The sequence below is a fragment of the Eupeodes corollae genome, chromosome 3, assembly GCF_945859685.1.
Source record: "Eupeodes corollae chromosome 3, idEupCoro1.1, whole genome shotgun sequence".
Taxonomy (NCBI): Eukaryota; Metazoa; Arthropoda; class Insecta; order Diptera; family Syrphidae; genus Eupeodes; species Eupeodes corollae.
The window spans coordinates 69,687,771-69,708,659 of NC_079149.1; the positions used below are offsets into that span (position 1 = coordinate 69,687,771).

A 20,889-nucleotide genomic window follows, 5' to 3' on the forward strand; every position below is an offset into this window, starting at 1 on the left:
TGTGTAAATCGGAATTAAATGAGCTAATCGTATTTTTCCGTTGCAGTTCCACATCCGAAGAGGAGGGTTATAAGTCTGGAAATGATGAAGATGGAAAGAAATCTAAAAAATTTAATTATTTTTTTGCTTCTCCTACACAACAAAATATTTTAATAGTGATTCTGTTTATCTTTCGGAAAGAAATTGTTCTTTTTTTATATATGAATGCCATAAGATTGCAAATATCGCGACAGTTAGTCTTTTTTATCACGTTTTTTTTGTGTCTCACAAACAAAACAGTACTTTTTTAAATGATTAAGATATTCTTTATTCGAATCTCACCTTCAATTTTGCTTATAACATCAGATTTGTGAAATGTACCCCTTTAACAATTCTAAAAACAACCAAAAGCGCGGTACCCGTGAACAAAACTTTAGATGTCAGAGACTGGGTTTAAACCCAAGATCTCTAATATGACAGTCCAACGCACTAACCTTCACGCCACGGGTACTACTATCTCACTCAGTTTCTGGAAATTCTCATTATTTGACACTATATGAAGAACGAAACCTTTCCCAGGGAATAAAAGGACGGGGTAATAGTGAAACTACCAAAAAACGGCGATCTAAAGAAATGCAATAACTGGCGCGGAATCACCATTCTGTCCATATTTCCAAAGTTAATGGCAACCATCATTTTTGAGAGGATAAAATTTAAAATCAAGTCTACGCTCAAGAGGCATCCAGCGGGATTTCGCAGTGGTCGATTATGTGTCTACCACATTAACACCTTGCGAATTATTCTTGAACAATCATCGGAGTACCTATAGCCGCTTTACCTTATGTTCGTCGATTTTGAAAAGGCCTTCGATCGTGTTAGTCGTTAGCTAGAGGCATTCCTGATAAAATTGTTACTATAATAAAAAAAATCTTACAAGGTGTTTCGTTTTTCAGCTTTCCGACGCATTTGAAGTGTGACATATGCTTAATGGCGAATAGAAATGGAGACCTCAGCCAAATGTGCCACTCTCTTCAACGAAATGGGGAGGCGGCTGGCTTAAGGATTAATGCCACTAAGACTAAGTTAATGCACACCAGCCGAAACCAACAACAACAGGTTGTTGTGAGACAAGTTTCAGTAGAAGTGGTGGAACTCACCTGGACGTCACCAATAGAATAAATAAAGCCCGTAGTACATTTGGAATGCTTTCTAAAGTGTGAAACTCCAGGAAAATAACGCTCCGTACCAAGTTAAAGTTGTTTGAGTCCAACGTAAAATCCGTGCTTATATATATGCCTGCGAAACGTGGAAGTGCTCTGCTAACATCTCGAGAAGGTTGCAAACTTTTGTCAACCACTGCTGTCTACTTTGGATCCTAAACATCCGGTAGCCATAAACCATACCTAACGATGAACTGTGGCTCAGGACAGGACTGGGCAAACAAAAGTGGATTTTGACATGGCGCAGAGAAAGTGGCGCTGGTTTGGCCATACATTGAGGAAGCCGGAAGACAACATAGCAGTGCTTTCAATGGAATCCTCAAGGTAGATAGCGGCCTGGAAGGCCAAGAGAAACAGGGCGATCATCTGTCATGAAGGAAGCTCGGTCCCAAAACTTGGAGACGTAGTCCCAGCTGAGGTATCGTGCTATAAATAGAGCGAGATGGAAGGAACTGGTTGCCGCCCTATGCTCCAGGAGAAGTTAAAGTGATGCTGCTACTAGCAGCCGGAAACGAAGAAGAAGAAGATATGAAGTTTGAAAAATATGTTTTGGATCTGATTTTTGGTACTTATTATGAATCCAAACTTTAAGTTTTAAAAAACTGTTTAGACACCATACGTTTTGCCTTTTTGTGCTGAAAACCATTTTAGAAACCTAACAACTTTTGAAGTTTTTTCGAATATTATATGAGATAATATAACTATTTGAACTGAATATTGAAGAAAGGGATTATAGATTGGCAAAACCATTGCAGATTTTATTTAAAAAAAACCTACTTCAAAAGTTTAGATAGGCTCAAAAAGCCTTTTATTTGTACTTGTTTTTCGAATTTTAAAATGTAATATCTCAAAAGCCTGACGTGACATGATATAAAAACATTCATTTTGAGGTAGAAATAATTTAAACTGTCGCGTTTTAAATATTCGTCAGGCAATTTTTAATTTTTCATTCAAAGTAAGTACTTGCAGTATGAAACTGAGTTTTTAAAATACACATGGAAAATAAGTTACGTTTATTTTTATCATTTCATAGGAGGCAAGTAGGCAGGCAATTTAACATCAATTTAGCGCCTGGCGTTGTTAACAACATGGACGAATAAAACAGAAGTTAATGTGAGATCATAATTTCTTCAAGGCTTTAGCTAATAGGCAATTTTAGAAACTACCCGAGTTAACCTTTTGGGTAAAGTGTCATCAAATTATTTATGCATAAATATAAAATGTAACTCTATTTTATATCTCATAAAACACGGTTATATCAATAAATGGGTAAGATGTATGACCATTCATTAGTCGCGTAACTGTGGCATTGATCTAGACTGTAATACAGTGGGCGAATGACTAAAAATTGACTCAGAGTGTGTTTTTTAAGCTGATTCGTTGAAGTTTAGTTTACCAGCTCAGGTTGAAAATGATGTCACGGAATAAGATGAGCCTTAAACAATATTATCGATTGAGTGTGGGTTTTCGAATTTTGTTTATGCATATGTGTAGTATACATATATTTGTTCATTAATTTAGAACAAAATTAAATGTATCTATTTTTAATCATAGCATAAAACTTTAACAACATTTTTTGTAAATACCTAAATATTATTTACTTGATCTTAAATGATTTTTGTAGAGTACCAATATTAGGGATGATGATATAGTTATAAGTTAACATTAATATTTTAATAATTCGAAGTCCATAAGCTCAATAATCGTTGAACCAATTTTCTATGGTACAATTTTATAGAGATTTTGGGAATCATAACCTATTTACGCCCAAACATTAAGTCAAACTTGCCGCTCTCTTTAATTAGGATTTATAAACATTTAAAAAAATATTATTATTATTAAATGGACCAAAGTTCTTCATTTCATATTTTCCCTGATAGTTTGAAGGAGAAACCGAATCAAATAATTTACACGATATGTACTCTCATTGTGTCATTTATACTTTTCGGACTATTTTGGAGTTCTGCTGCAAAAAATTATCAATATCAAAGCAAATTCAATTTTAACTTCAATGTGCAATCATTGAATGTCACTAAAAGTTCTTAAGGTAAAGCGAAATAAATGAATATTTAAAAAAAAAATATTAAATTAGATACTTCATGACTAACCGATTCTTTTCACATGCACATCCCGATTAAACGATACTCTTGGGCCATTAGGTTGGTTTTTTTGTGAATCAGTTCGGTGGACAGCTGCTTCCATTTTACCTGTTGGTCTAATCGTGTGTTTAATTTTTGAAATTATTGTTATTAGGGTATTTGAACTATGCAGGCATTTTTATTCAAGTTTGCCACATTTTTAGTATTAAATACAATTGGTGTTGGATTTGATCAGTTCTCTCCTAATCATTACATTATGATGTTTGATTTAAATTAAAGAAATAGTTTTCGCAATAGATTAAATTGCTCAACTGCAGAGTACTCAACAATTTGTTATGCTCCTTCATTTTGAATTGAATCCTAATCTGGCCGAATCAGATGTGCTTACGTCTGAACATAATGCTTGTTTCTTTTTCTAAGCGGACTCTGAAAATTTAAAATAAATGAATTTACAGAAACAGTACAATTAAAAATTTATTTTTGTTATGGTCAACGCCCGTTAAGTCAGTATACTCTTACGAATATATATACCTACTTATTTTTGGTTTTAGTAAATTATTAAAAGATGATCGTGAAGTGTTTGAGTTTTGGTTTTGTTTTTAGTCACATCTGATGTATGAAATTATTGTGTTTTTTATAAATATTATTCTGATTCAAAAATTTCATATATACACTTGGTATTTATGTTTTATAATAAAAGCCATGCAGAGTACACTTAGTGCGGTTATTTAAGAACGCGTCAGTTAGAAGCCTAAGAACTTTATTAAAGTTTATGGATTCTGATAGGGATATTAAAATGATCAAACTACCGATTTAAGTTTCGCACTTTGTAGATATTGTTTGTTTAATGTCTTTGTTTTGCTATCGGATGTATGGGTTTAACTTGAGATATAGGCACTTTTTATTTTGTATAAAATAATTAAACTTTGAAATAAAAATAAATTAAAGAGGTATCATAACAAAAGTTATACAGTTTGGAGAAAAGTTGGCAGTTGGTAGCTCGAAAAAACAGAAATCATAATTCATTCACTACTACTGAGTTCAAAGATAAAAGTCTTAACTGCCAATACTTAACTATAACTGTTATTATTAAATGTATCAAAAACAGAAGGGAAATGTGATTCACTTCGTTTTTCTACTTTCGCTGTAATATGAATTATGTAAGTGTCCCGAGTAGTATTAATTATGGTCAACAGCATGTTACTCGTTATGTATACAAACTTCCAGTTAAAGTTGGTTTGAAAGGTAATTTTATGTTGAAAGACTTATATATGTGTTGTATGATACATATTAGGCCTTTTATAATTGTGGGATGGCCACTCTATTTAAGATAAATTAACATTATATTTGTTTAAACAATATTTTTCTATTCTTGTGTTTTGAAGCAATTTGATAATCAACCCACCTTACCATAGTTTGTTAATGTTATGTTAAAAGTTTAATTTTTCATTTTACAGTATACAGACAATACAATTTTATATTTATTTTTAAATCTCTGGAAAACCTTAATTTCAATAACTCCTTGTTTTTTGTGGAAATTTCGATTCAGGAGTTAAACCATTTCTTTCTCTTACTATTGACATAAACAATAAACATTCGTATTCAACAAAATTAATAAAATAGAGGATGGGATGTAACCCACACTGATAACTTCCCACCCTATCTGTCGATTTGTCTTGCTTAAAAGTTTGTAGGTTTTGGTGTTTTGTTAAAAAAGTTATCAGTTGAATTGTTCTTAAAAATTTTAATAATATAGTTTGATTTAGAAATTATTTTTTTTGTTAACGAGATTTTTAGTCGAAAACAAGTTTTTACCGATTTTAGAAGCATTTTTTAAAAGTTTTTATTTCTTATATAAACATATATAAATTGGATGAATGAAATTAATTTTAAGTCAATATCTTTTATTGTTCACGAGATATCGAGAAACGAACACAATTTTTAACAATTTTGCAAACAATTCCTTGTAGATTTTAATTTTTTATGAAAAAAACTGACTGATTTTTATAAAAAATTTACTGAACGTCGAAAACAATATATTTTGTGAGATAAAAAAGTTTGAAGCCAATCTTTTTAATTTATGAAAAGATATTTGAGTCGAAAGTAAATTTTTACTAAGTTTTAGTATTGTTTTTTTTTGTATTTATTTTTTGTAAAAAAAACTGTCAATTCGGTTTTTCTCAAAATTTGACAACAAAAAATTAGGCCAATGCCAATATCTTAAAGTCTTGCAAAGATATTTGAGTCCACAATCAATTTTAACCAACTTTTATTTATATTTTTTTAGCTTTTTATTTTTTGTGAAAAACTGTCCATTCGATTTATCTCAAAATTTTACCGAATGTTGAAAAAAAAATATTTCTTATAAGATAAAATTAGATGGAAGCCATAATCTTAAGTTTTTGAAAAGATATTTAAGTCGAAAATCAATTTTTACCAACTTTGAGTAATGTTTTTTATAGGTTTTTATTTTTATAAAAAAATACTGTCAATTCGATTTTTCCCAAAATTTTACCAGATTTTAAAAACATTATATTTCGTTACACATAATTGTTTTGGAGATAAAATTGTTTTTTGATCGTACATTTTTCGAGGTAAATAATATTTTTTTTTCAGTGTTTTTGATTTATAAAAAAACCGTTACTGGTAATTTTTTCAAAAATATATTTCTTTGGTATCACGTTACAACGTACGTACAGACATCTTCTTAAAAAAAAATTATTTCGACTCTAGGGACCTTGAAACGTCGATAAATGTCAAAATTTTCAATTCGACAAATCGGACCATTACAATAACTTCCTATGGGAAGTTAAAAAAACCAACGTTGCTTTTTCAGAAAAGGTAGAATATTTAGTTATCTTTTTTTTCTTTGACTTGTAATAATGTTTTGCATTTTTAAAGTGGCTTCTTTAGAAAATAACCACTCACACTTGAGCAGGAAGGGATGGAGACCAAGATTTGCCGCTGGTATACTACGATTCTTTGGAAATACCCTAATAAAATGACACAAGTTTTTATTTAGACTACTTTTAATGATGTCAATATATGCTATGCACAATTGTACGTATGTAGATAAATAGTCTGAAATAAATTTATAAATCAAGCCGCTCACATGAGGCTCTATTTCCAGATTACCTTGGCTCACAATACGAAAATATATCTTAGCGATGATACAAAAACGTATATGTTATGTAACTTTTAAAAGGCTTCAAGTTACAAAGTTGGTATATATTAAATGGTTAATAACTAGCAACTACCTTGCGCTAAGTGATTCCGATGTCAATAGTGTCAGTGATTGTGGGTTTGTGGTTGCAAGAAATTACTAGCAGACAGTAAGCGTCATGAAGATCTCGAATACACTAAAATACTCGATCAACCACATACTATCCGTATCCAAATTGCATTTTGACTGTAATGACGAATCGTCATCAATGTTATTGAACCATATTTGGATACAGCAAGTGATTTAATTCGACAAACAGCAAATTCAATGAAAATGTGATGAATGAATCAATAATATAGGAACACAAAGAAGATAGAGAGAGAGACAGTAACTCGTTTTTGTTTAATTCAAGTTGACGACCATCTCGATACTTATTTGGAAAAATGGTTTCGCGTGTTTTTTTTTGTGTTGTTGTTTTAAATCGTTCAGCTCATACCTCTAACTATATGAAGGCTTACTACTTGTTTAAAATAATAAGTATTTAAGTTATTTTAGTCAAATATATATCTACATATGCACGTATATATGTACTCTATATTATATATACATATATTTCAAGCGTACTCCCCCTAACTTGTTTTGCTATTGCATCTTACATTGCGTTTGATGTTGGGTACACATTTAAGCCTAGAAATGTCCGAAAATACGTGCTATACACGTCAGGCATATATGCTTAACATTCAACATGAAATTTTTTTTAATTCACGTCTACAGGTAACATTTACGATGTAGGTACATCGACATAATACTTATTTTTGGCAACAACAAAAAAAAAAACTTGGCGATGAGTAAACGCTTTTGAACTTCTTTAGTATACCAAAATATGTTCATTCATTCAATTTAACCTAATAACGCTCAGTTGTTACGCGGGCGGATAAGTACTATTTGTATAGAGTAAACAAGATAATCCGTATTTCTGCAGTTAAAATTTACTAATTACGAGGGCGCCTGAAGTAGTTGATTGAATCACTTACTCAATATCATTTAGGTGTTTTAATGGAACTAAGGTACTTATAAAACTTTATGATTAGGATATTTTGACAAAGTTTTGATTTAACCAGTGAAATAATGTAATTTTATTAATCTGACTATAACTTATTACTTACTTATACTTTTTCTATAATCTTCTTTCGTACGTCAATTGAATAAAGGTAATTTTTGCACATCATTTATAAAATGAATGCCTTTTGAGCTTTACAATATATGAATCACAATTTAATTAAAAAATCCATTAAAGCAACAGCTCATAGAGAGAAAAGGTTTAGCGGCTTAAATCTGTTAATAAGGTTATAGCGACGCAAACAAACAGACGCTGTGTATTGTCAGAAAGGTGTCCAGCTATAAAACACTATAACAGTTATTAATAAACAATATCCTGCAGACGATTGTGGAACCCCCTCCCCCTCTTCATAAAAATTCACAAAGACTAGAATATGGCCTATGCCCCAAAAAAACCTGATCCCTTTGACACAGCTAAGTTTCTACTAAGGTCGATAATATTATAATACTATTAATAATAGAAGTACCCGTGACATTGTGGTTAGAGCGTTGGACTGGCATGCGAGCGGTCTTGGGTTGATCTCTACCTGTACCACCAAAAGTTTTTTCACGGGTACAGCCTCTTTCGAGGAATTGAAAAATTCTTTAAAGGTAATTCTTGTCATGAAAAAGTGCTCTCTCATATTAGCCGTTCGGATTGGGCATATAAACTGTAAGTTCCCTCCATCACTGCAATTACTCGCACACAGGAATGGTTGAGAGTTGTAAGTCACTAGGCCCTGGTTCTCTACGGACTGTTGCGCCACCTAATTTATTTATTTTATTTAATAATAATAATAATGATAATAATAATAATAATAATAATAATAATAATAATAATAATAATAATAATAATAATAATAATAATAATAATAATAATAATAATAATAATAATAATAATACTAATAATAATAATAATAATAATAATAATAATAATAATAATAATAATAATAATAATAATAATAATAATAATAATAATAATAATAATAATAATAATAATAATAATAATAATAATAATAATGATAATAATAATAATAATAATAATAATAATAATAATAATAATAATAATAATAATAATAATAATAATAATAATAATAATAATAATAATAATAATAATAATAATAATAATAATAATAATAATAATAATAATAATAATAATAATAATAATAATAATAATAATAATAATAATAATAATAATAATAATAATAATAATAATAATAATAATAATAATAATAATAATAATAATAATAATAATAATAATAATAATAATAATAATAATAATAATAATAATAATAATAATAATAATAATAATAATAATAATAATAATAATAATAATAATAATAATAATAATAATAATAATAATCATAATAATAATATTAACAGTAATAGTAATAATAATAACAAAGTAGTAGTGGAAATAGTATTTATCCTTTATATTCGCATTTTCTTAATATGGAGTGCAATGTTTTTGATCTTTTTTATCATATTTGGAAAATAGGAGAAACTCAATTTGTATCCATGAGTCAATGTGTCCACAATCACAATACACACTCATTTAATTTCTCTACCTTATATTTTCAACGATTCTCTAAGATTATATTTGTTTATAAACTCACAACTGTAATATTTCGTACCAATAATTGTCTTCTAATCAAATTAAGTATCTAAAACCAGTTTCATTCACACCGCCGAACGCCAACGTGTACAGCCTTCGTAGATTGTTTTTTTTTGTTCCTCCTTTTTATTTTTATTCTTGCTGAATATTTCCTAACGAGTTGTCATCCGCTACGCTGCTGGCACTGTTTATACAGTGCATGAATTTTTTGAATCAATGTCTTACCTACTGGCAATCAGAGTCGGATTATTTATAAGGAATTTATATTGGGCTCCATATTTTTTGACCTCCAGAAGCCGATTTCTTGTTAATACGTACTTAAACATAACGAGTATTTGTTTCGAGAGTTGGCAACACTATTTTAACTGAAGGCCATTTTTTCAGCTGCCAATTGATTGCTTTGGCATTTCAACAATTGGATGGACTGACGCCTGAACAAAGCTTCGTAGATTCGTCAAATTAGACTAACACATTTTTGAATTGTCGTCGACTTCAATTTTTCACAAATTTTGTTTAAAGATGAAGCTCACTTTTGGTTGAATAAACGCGTCAATAAAAAAACCGCTGTATTTGAATTGACTATGATCCTCAAGTGTACGTTGAGACATCGATAAATATACAAAAACTGACTAGGTTAAAGTGCTTCATGGGTTAGTGGAATAATCAATACGTACTTTGCAGTCAATTGTAACCCTATAGCCCAATACTTTTTCGTTCATCAATTGAACAAACATGTTAACATTTCATGTTACTAATTTAACAAGCCGTGTTTGTTTTAATTAATTAGAAAGTTCGATAAAAATGACAACATTTAATTCAATTTTAAAACAATGCATTTCTATTTCCATGATCACATTTTTTTTAAATTCAATTTTAAAACAATATATTTTTGGTTCCAAGAGCATCATTTTTGACAAATAAAATAAAATATTGTGTGCACGCATTTATAATCATCACGGGACATTTTTGGAAAACTCGCTAAGACGAGACTGTACATTTTGGTCCGAAACATCCACAGGTTCTCTTTTTTACACATGAGTTAGTACTTGTCCAATAATTTGAATTTATTAATCTAATTCTTCATTTAACTTTTACTTATTAAAAATTATTTTTACTTATTAAAATTATGGTTTTTGTTTATAAAAAATGTGTAAGATTTATCAATATTATTACTCTGCACTTAAGACTTAAAACGTCAAACATCAAGACGGGAATCAATTATTCAAGACTAAGTGCGACGCTGAGACGAGTCTGAGTTTTTTTCGATCTTGACGAAATCGAGACAAGTCTAGCAAAAATTTCGTAGGTTCCCCTGCTAGCCCTAATATAAATCTGAAATTTAATTTAATTCCCAGAAAGTCTGTGTGTATGCATATTTTTGGATAACTCAGGCAAAAGTAATATAATCAATTAAACAATGTACTATTGATTATAAATTGAATATATTTGTTTATTAAAAGAGTGATTTAAAAGAGCTACATAGTTATATAACAAATAAACTTATTACGTAGAGGTTATTTTGTTTCAGCATGAATATATAATATCTCAAAAAAGAGCACCATGTAAAGAAAGAAGCAATTCCGGTCCTGTTAGGTGGTTATTTTTCTACACTTTCGTGCTTTTTTGGGAAAAATGATGTCATCGATGTAGTTTTGATGCCGCGATCAAAAATGTATTATATACATACATCAAGAAGAAAACCGTCAATAACATAATAATACGAAGAAAACAACTACACACAAGTATTTGAGAACATTAAAACAACTACCTGGCCAACTTTTACTTTACTTAAATTATGTTGATATTGTTTCGTATAGCTTCACTTTAATAGTGTAGCCCAGGGGCACACTCGTCAGTAGCTGAATTAAAGAGCTTAGGCCAAACAACTCAACCACCTATAAACCTGCTAAACAATGCTCCCGAAAACAAGTAGTTCTTGTTGCTTGTTGTGGTTTTTTCACCAGATAAGAAACATCTCTCCGTTGGGCTTTTGAACCTGATTGTTTGGTCCAAAAAGTAATTGACCTAAATGCTAAGCAAAATTTTGCAAACAAAAATACTATCTTCTTTGATTGTTTTTGTTGTAAATTATTTATTTATTATAATTAACTTGGCAATTTTTGTTTTCACAGACACGCGATTAATATGAAAAATATGATGCTTTCCATGCTCATTATTTGTTAACATTTAATCAAATGGGAATATGTATTATGAAATATGCAGTGCTTAGAGTCTGTGAACCTATAAAATCGACACGTGAACATGGAAATTTGACAAGACAAATGATCGCCATTTGTATTTTGAATTTCGTTAATTATATTTATCAAAAATGACAGTTTCCATTTTATGCAATCGACCTGGGTTGTAACGTATTTTGTGTCAAAACTTATAATTTGACATTTATTAAGTGTTTGACCTGACATGCATCATTTCATAATATTTATAGCCAATGGTTTTTGATAAATATTTTAATAACCGAAAAGGATCTATTTTATAACAAAATATGGTTTAAAATTAGAATGCTTAAAAAAGAGGCTGAATTGCGACCCACAATGATAACTTCCCATCCCGTCTGTCGATTTGTCTTACTTAAAACTTTAACAAAATATTCATAACAATATTTAATTTGAAATAAATAATTTTAGTCGAAAACCATTTTTTATCAGTTTTTGTTTTGTTTTTGTAGGTTTTCGTCTTTTGTTAAAAAAGTCGTCAGTTGAATTGTTCTTACAAATTTTAAAAATTAAAAATAATATTTTGCATATAAAAGTCAATGTTGAAAACAATATTTTTATAGGATAACATTAATTTTAACCTGATATCTCAAAGTTTAAAAAGACATTTGAGTCGAAAATCAATTTTTACTAACTTTGAGTAATTTTCTTTGAGGTTTTCATTTTTGTTAAACTGTCAATTTGATTTTCTTCAAATTATATAATAAAATTAATTTAAAGCCAAGATCTCAAATCTTTTAAGAGACATTTGATTCGAAAATCAATTTTTACCAACTTTCAGTAATATTTTTTTTGGTTTTTATTTTTTATAAAAAAGAAACTGTCAGTTCGATTTTTCTTAAAATTTTACCAGATGCTCAAAACGCTATTCTTCGTTGCATACAATTTTGGAGATAATATCATTTTTTGTTAGTAAAATATTCGAGGTGTCAATTATTTTTTTTTTGTTGATTTATAAGAAAGCCCTTAATTGGATTTTTTTCCGAAAATATGCTTGATTGATATCACACTACAATATATTGTTGTTGGTTTGTGGGATATTTTGGGTTAACCAAAATGTTAACTTTTTTTGAATTGCTATAACTGCGAGCCCTTTCTGCATTATTATCTGTAAAACAACATTCGTTTGAAGTAAGTAGTAACTATCTCTACTGGCTCTTGAGCTATGGACGACGAAAAAAACTTCCCGAACAAACGTAGGAACGTACGTACACACGCACGCATAGACATCTCCCTTAAAATCTTTTATTTAGACTCTAGAGACTTTATAAAGTAAAGGAAATATTTGATATCCTTTTTAGCTAGTTCACTGGGATTATCAAAGAGGTAGTCTCCCAGATGAAGTTTGCGTCTTAGTGAAAGAGCAGGGCAAGTGAAGAGAAGGTGAGAGATTATTTCCTCTTCTTCCTCATCCATACAGCTCCTGCAGAAGTCATTTGAGGCTACACCAAGTCGTATTGCGTGTCTGCCTATAAGATAGTGTCCCGTAAGGACACCTATTAGGGAGCTAATACGCAGTCTGCTTTGAGATAGCAAGTGTTTAGAGCGTTAGAGCGCTTTAGGTCCAGTGAAGGCCATGTGAGTTTTTTGGCTGCGCATGTTGGTAAATTGTGCCACCTAGAGTTTGCTATCGCAAAAGCTGTTTTTTTAGCAGAAGGTTATATGTAGTTATCGGTATACCTATCTTCTCCCTTTCAGGTGCAAAAGGTATGACGTTTCCATTTTTAGCGAGTTCATCGGCTCTACAATTTCCTGTAATGTCTCTTTGGCACCCAACAGAGGTGAATGTTAAATTGCTGCGCTATCTCCATAAGTGACGATCCACAATCGAGGGCCGTTTGATTTTTGGTTGAGACACCGTCAAGAGATTTAATAGCAGCCTGACTGTCAGAGAAGATGCAGATATCAGAAGTTGATATGACGTTTTCTCTAAGCCAGGAGAGAACTTTTGGTCGCTAAAATTTCCGATTGGAAGACGCTAATCGGACCGATTACAATAACTTCCTATGGGAAGTTAAAAATAGAATGAATCGGTTCATACCCAAAGCATATCATAGAAATTTGTTGACGCTAGTTTAATACGTACAAGATATTGATTTTGATGAGCTAGCCTTTCATCGTGTTCCAAACCTGTTTCCTTGTTTCATTCAAGAAAGCACCTTTAATATCTTTTGTATTTAAAGAAGTGTTTGGCAATATTTTTTTTAAATATCTGTATATGAATCACACTCACAAAAGAACTACATTTGTTTAGTGAACTTTGAGTCAAATTTAAAAAAAAATCCTTTCAGAAGTCAGAACCGCAGATTGAGAGAATTGTAGACTACTTTTTTTTAGAGTGTGGCTCAATAACGAAAGTTTGTTTGTCAAACATTTTAAATCTAATTTACATCATTTTTTAATTTGAAAACTCTGATAAGTTTTTGAAAATTCGACGAACCCAAAAAAAAAGGAAATAATACTTTTTATTTTACTTAATTAAAATGTAAACAACAAAGTGTTTAAAAAAAAAGCCGTGCGTGTTCTCAGTTGAATTAAATTAAAATTTTGTATTCAAGTTATAAAAATGAACAGAAAACTACAACAATTTATAAAACATATTCAGATTAACAATAACCTAAATAGTTTAAATGGAATTTAGAATACATTAATTCGTATTCCATCAGAAAAACACGGCTATAAATTAATTAAACAAATGAGAAAGTATGCGCCTTTTCTGGTTTGTCTGAAGCCTTAAAACGGGTTTTAATTACGTTTAGTATTTTTGGGAGTATACATATATACAAATAAACATACAGTGCCGGTAAAAAGAATAGCACTAAAGTCAAAGTTTTTTTTCAAGCATAAAAAAAAAAATTACAGCAAAATATTTATGGCCTTCATTGTAATATATTATTGCTTGAAGTGTTACCTCACTCTTGTGCAACTCTGTCTTTAAAATAATAACGGTTCTTTGTCTATGCGGCCATATTGACGGAAAATTAGTTTTTTTTGTCTTTAAAAAAATAGCACCGATTGGAGTTTCCGCAAGAAAATACTTTTTTCATTATTATTTTTCAAGGTAAGGCTATTAAATGTCAAATTTTGATTGTCTTATTGATTTCTTCCCATTTCAAAATCCAAACTTAAAAAAAATAAAAATGGGTCGCGGAAAACACTGTACGGACGAGAAACGAGCTCTTATCCAAAAAGTTATTGCAGAAGGTAAATCCAACAGTGAATTTCGGCGTTTAGTGGGGTGCTCCAACAAATTGATAAGGAACCTGCAATCACAACTAATGCCATCAGACGCCTTGTTCGAGAAAGCCAGAAAAATCCCTTCAAGCCTGCAACTGAGCTCAAAAAGGAATTAAATATAACAATATATATGCGTGGAAACTGTTCGACTTAGATCGAGGGAAAACAATTTAAAGGCATGCAGTCCCCGAAAAGTCCCTCTTTTGACTGCAAAAACATGTGAAAAATATAGCCCCAAATTCACAACCAAGTTTGTTGTAAAGCATGGGGAAGCAAGCATAATATGGGGTATGGGCATCTTTTTCATACAATGGAGTTATGGATCAACATGCTTATGTTGACATCCTCCAAAATGTTATGCTCCCTTATGCAGATGACAAAATGCAGCTTTTGTGGGTCTTTCAACAGGATAACGACCCAAACATAACACCAGAAAGGCACAAAAATGGTTTGCATTGAAAATTTATGGATTGACGTGAAGAAATCTGTCTCCCAAATTAAACCAACGAATAATCAGTCACTCTTTGATGCAGTAAAGATGTCTTGGGAGAGTATTTAGTTCCAAAGGTTCCAAGGCTTGATCAATTTCATGACCATTCGATGTGAAGCCGTTATAGCCAACAAAGGCTATTCAATTAAAGATTAGTGAAATGGACACTTGTTTAAGACAAATAATTTTTATAAAAAATTGAATTTGAGTTTTTAGGTTTAAATTGTATGACAAGCAGTGGTGCTATTTTTTTATATTTATTAAAGAAATGAACTCTATTTTCTTTAATTGTTAAATAAAAACTGATTTCTTTTTGTAATTTGGTGTTTTTTCCTTATTTCATTCTATGACACATTCAAAATGTTTCTTTATTTATTAGAATCAACTTTATTATTTGATTCGCAATGGGGCTTTTATTTTTACCGCAGCTGTATATGCACATGCATATACATATAAACAAAAATATGAAAACAATATTGTTCTTATTAATGTGAGATTAAAATAATGAGCTTTTAATATTTTAAATAAAAACAAAGTAAGTGAAATATTGCAGAAACCTTTAGTAATAGTTATAAGTTCTTGTCAAAAATTAATAAATTTGACAAGAAAACATTTGTTTTGTAAACATAATTTTATTTTGAGTTGTTTTAACAACGGAGAGATTAAAATTGAGATGGTTTTCTATGAAGGAAAGTTAAATTAAGTTGTGTAGTTTGAAGCGGCCATAACTAATTAAAGCTGATTGCTATTCGTGTTTACAAAATAATAAAATATACAACATTGAACTTCTTTTGGTGATTCGTAATCAAGGAAATACCTTTCTTCTTAAAAAAATATATTAGGTATTTCAATAATTATTGTTTTCAACGCTTTATAAACAGCTTCGCGAGATTGGCTTTATTTTTTTTACATTTGCAAAAAGTTACATATTTTTGTACGAAATCTATTAAAGTTGAACTAATAAAATATTCATTCATTTATCCGCCCACCGACTAAGATTTTTGGGTCATCTACGAATATACGAATAAACTTGGGACTAAAACTGACTTAAGATTGTTATAAGGAGTTAAATCCAGCTTTACGCTGAGACTCTAATGAACTCGCACTAAAATAATGTGTTTTTATTATTTGATAAAAGCTCAATATATCGAACGTGTACGAAGACAAACTTTTGGACGTCATCGTCACTATAAATTCGTTATAAACTTTGTTTTATTTTTATATAGGTACATATTAATTTATTCAACAAAAACTTGTTATGAATAAAACAAAATTAATATTCTCTGATAAATGAAAGATAGATGCCTTGATTTTTGGTTAAATGTTACTTCATTAATAAAAGTAAATAGCTTGGCTATCTAAAAGGAAAAGTTAAAAAGAATAATACAAGTTGAATAGTTACAGCGTAAGTGCACCTGTTGTTATTTAACCCAACAAACAATATTATACTAGTCAAAGTTAATTTACATTTAGGTTTAAGCATTACTCTATAGAGAAAAAAAAAGTTCAACTAAAACTCACCTCTTTATCGATAATATCTTACAGCAAAACGTATGTTTAATATTTCTTGAAATAAATTTATTTCGTTTCAACAAACAAAATTGATTTTTTTTTTAAATTTCAATTAACACTTGTACTTTATTATAAGGAAGAATTATTATCAATGACATAAGAAAGTTTTTTATCTTGAGTAACTGATGCGTCTTGAAGTAGTTACTGCACTTAACAGATATGTAGCATAAACAAAGTCGACCAGCTACAATTACTAAATAAGAGAATGCAAGGCAAACGAGAAAAAAATAAAAAAAATTAACTTTTTATTTTGACTGGTCAGTTAAAGGAAAGAAAAAAGGAACTGATCGTATAAATTCTTTAAAACTTCGTATATCATTGAACGACGACGGTTTCATGTACGCAGGAAAGGCGATTTTATTCGATTTCGAATTTATAATAATTATTATTCTATTCTTTATAGATCTAGTGTGGCAAAAATAGAAGACACATCGAATTCTTACAGTAAACGCGACCACGTTCAATATGAGACTGCGCGCAATCCAATATAGAAAAGCTTAACCCTCGCCCTCAAATATACATAGATTCAACTTTCAGTTTAGTTATTTTTTTTTATCTAAACTTTTTATTTCGCGAAGACAGCTAATATGTATAAAACAAATACTATCCTATTTGATCAGTAGCGGACCTAGAAGATACTAAAGAGGCCAAAGCCCCCATTCATAACTATTTTTCTTTAAAATAAAATCAGATCTTTTTAATGCATTCATATGTATGTAAACTTTAAATGCCCTTTGTAGAATATTTTACATACATTTAAAAAGTCCTTTTTTGTAAAATGAATGTATTCAATAAATCCATAAATGTAAAGAAAAAACCCTTATTAACGTTTTATTCTCAAAATATTACTTAATGTTGTTGGTTTTTATTATTTCAATTGGCGGTTGTACAGAATTATTTAAAATAAAGTAGAAGTACGATTATTTTTAATATTTTTTGTTTTGATTCACAGTCACCACTAGCTAATGTAAGATACGCTACTGCATTTGAGCTGCTCTTTACTAATTGGAATTCGAATCTTTTAAGCAAAAGCACAAGAAGTGCAGTGAGTGTCGTCTTTAACCGTGGAGTTTAGTTTAAGTCATATTAAGGTTTTCTTTTAGTTAAAATATTAAGTAATTTTTAATATAATACTAGAATAAAACTAGAACTAGTTAGGCATATGTTACTTTGTTTTCATAAACTTTTACATCTATATACTTGTTACTAATATTATAAATGCGAAAGTAACTCTGTTTGTCTGTCTGTTGCTCAATCACACCAATTTACATGAAATTTGGAATGGAGATATTTTGATACCCGAGGCTACTTTTACCCCGGGAAAATGACGCATTCCTTTTTATGCTTTTATGCCTAAACTACTGAATAGATTTAAATGAAATTTGATAAGGAGCTAGTTTAAGACTTAAGAAAGGACATGAGTTATTTTTGACATCGGGAAAACAACGCATTCCCATGGGAAAAACTACTTTCCGGGGAATCTGATCGCTTTCACTACTAAATTAAAAAAGATTTGAATACTATTTGGATAAAATTGGTATTACTGGAAAACAACACATTCCCAACCCTTATGAAATAAGTTGTAGAACATGTTAATGTTATCATACATACGTAGAGTAAGTGCGGCAAATGTGGCCTACGTGGCTAATATGGCCTATAATGATATTTCCCAAACCGGAAGCCAGAGCGAAAAAAATGTTGCATTACCAACACGTTCAAACCGGTTTAGCCTCAATCTTTCGTGCTTAATGTGGCGCGACGATTGTGAAAGATATACGGGGCAATTTGTTTTTTTTTTTACTTTGGTATAATTTTTTGGTAAGTTTTCTAAAGTGTCCACCCTGGGGCATATTTGAAACCAGGTGGGTCAAATTTGCCAAACTTTCTTTTAATATGATTTATGAAGTTCCTCTAAGTTTTTGTTTATAACTTTTTGTTATGTTTCTTTTCTTAGTTAACGTTTTTAAGAGCTGAATTAAAAATATTTTGTTAGAATCTTTAAAATAAAAATAAATGAATAAGACTTAAATTTATGGTTTTATTTACAAAAATGATATGGGTGGGCCATATTTGCTGCACTTACTCTATATTAATGCGGGCTTCGTGCACCACGTGCCTCTAGCCCTCAACGTTAGACGCAAACTGTGGCTCCCACCAAGTTCCACAAACAATAATGTTAAATTTAAACTTTGTTATGCTCAACCTTTCATCGCCAAACACGAGCCATGTAGGTACAACAAATCATTGACTGGAATTCTACTTCTGATAATTCTGTTTCGGCCGAGGTGCGGGGAGCAAGTCCGCGTGCGGGGGTCGCACGCAGTAGACGAGGGTGAGGACATCACTGAGTGGGTCTACCCGAATGGGCACACAGGTGAGGGCACACGCCGTTGTGGGACGAATACAAATTACAGAGAAACCCTGCAAATATTTTATTTGTTGTGTAAATTTAATTGTTTCTTTAATACTTAATGATTTTTCGGTTCGTCTTTGATCATTTAATTTACCAGAAGTAGTTAGGTAGTTTTAAGTTAGTTTCTTTAATACGTGTTTATTTTTAGTTTTAAAATAATAAACGGTATACAATACCCACTTAATTTCTATTTATTTTGGTTCGTTTCTAATTGATCTTGCTTTCGTTTACGTTTAGCTTGATATTTTATTCCCTGCATTCCGATAATTCCAGCCGATTTGCCGTTTCCAAAGAGTGCAGTCTCAATAACAATAAATAAAGCTCAGGGACAAACGCTGAAAGTTGGAGGTGTTAACTTGAAAAAAAAACTGTTTTCCCCATGGACTATTAATGTGTAACGTGGTTACATCTCTCAAATCCACAAAATCTTTACCTTCTGGCCAAGGACGGAAAAACAAAAAACGTCGTATATTAAAATGTATTGCAGTAACCTATCTTCTTCTTAAAATGTATTAACCTAACCACCTAACCTATGACAATTACACTTAGTATGGCCTCATCCCATCTCGGCACAATTCAAACATACGTACAAAAAAGTACAGCTCAGGTTTTTTTCATACTACTATCCAAAAAAACATCTAATGCGGACAAAGTATCGCGTAAAAGCTAGTTATTTATAAATAAGAGAACTGGGACATTTAGTTGATGTTTGACAAGTAAATCGGTTTGACGAAAAATTAACACTATTTTTAAAAAAAGTAAAATTCAATTATCAATTTTTTAATTTTGTAGTGTCTAGTATTGTTTCAGTAGATTTTGATTTATGCGTATTTTTAATTTTAAATTTGATCTTTTATTTATAAGTTTTGAAAAAAATTAAATTTTTGAAAAACAAAACATAAGGCAATAAATTGTTTGACTGACTGTACTGAACACTTGAACAAAACAAAAAGTGAATAAGAGAGAGAGAGGATTCCATTCCAATTGGGTCGGCTAGCATATAGCAATTCTGAGATCACTGAAGCTGTTTCACCTTTAAGCTAAACTGGTTACAGATTTAAGCCACCGCCGCATTGTCTTAAGTGTACCTGTGTGGTCAGCGGCTCATACCTCAGACGAAGACGAATTCTGCGAGCAAGTGCGCAATTTTAAGCTTTTTTGTTTCTCAAATACAATAAAATAAAATTGCCGCATATGTGTGGAGGAGTGAGGTAAGCAAAGCAGGTGTCGTTTGCACAGGTAGAAACTTTGAGCTTTTTTGTGTTACATTATCTCGAATTTCTTAAGCTGTAAGTAGTATCTGTTGAGTTAAGTGTAAAAATCGTATAACCCACACTTTGCACATAGTTCATTAAAATTGGCTTCATTGATGAGAACTGTCTTGAAGTCTTACAAAAAGCCAATTCAAAGTTCCATTTAATTTAAGCAATAGATTTTAAATATTTGTAAAATACAATAAACCTTTTTTTTTTGAAGCATTACACAAAGTATCAGCGCTATAGATCTTACAGTCCGTAGTAGGTATACATAGATGTATAACAAAAGTCGGTCAACCCAACATATGATCCTATAAGTTTGAAGGGTATTGGGAGAGCTAGTATCGTAAGAAGTACTTCCTTATATGTATATCACCATGATTAGCAGAAACAGAATAAAGTGTAGAACTATGAAATTAATATCGTATCTCAAAAGCTTATTTTAATGTGTGGTTCTTCCTACACATTGTGGTGGGTTTCTTTAACATGCATGTTACACTGTGTCCAAGTTGA

The 20,889-nt window shown here is 30.5% G+C and overlaps 1 protein-coding gene across 1 annotated transcript in view; it reads right to left on the reverse strand.

Moving 5' to 3' along the window:
• The window catches only part of LOC129949323 (uncharacterized), a 37,979-nt gene extending 20,800 nt beyond the window's left edge, over nucleotides 1-17,179 (reverse strand). The window contains exons 1-2 of the mRNA XM_056060713.1: nucleotides 16,657-17,179; nucleotides 3,308-3,724 (exon numbers count right to left, since the gene is read on the reverse strand). Coding sequence (XP_055916688.1) covers nucleotides 3,308-3,401 — 94 coding nt within the window. The 5' untranslated portion in view covers nucleotides 3,402-3,724; nucleotides 16,657-17,179. The remainder of the gene's footprint in view (nucleotides 1-3,307; nucleotides 3,725-16,656) is intronic.
• Between the last annotated feature and the right edge of the window lie 3,710 nt (nucleotides 17,180-20,889).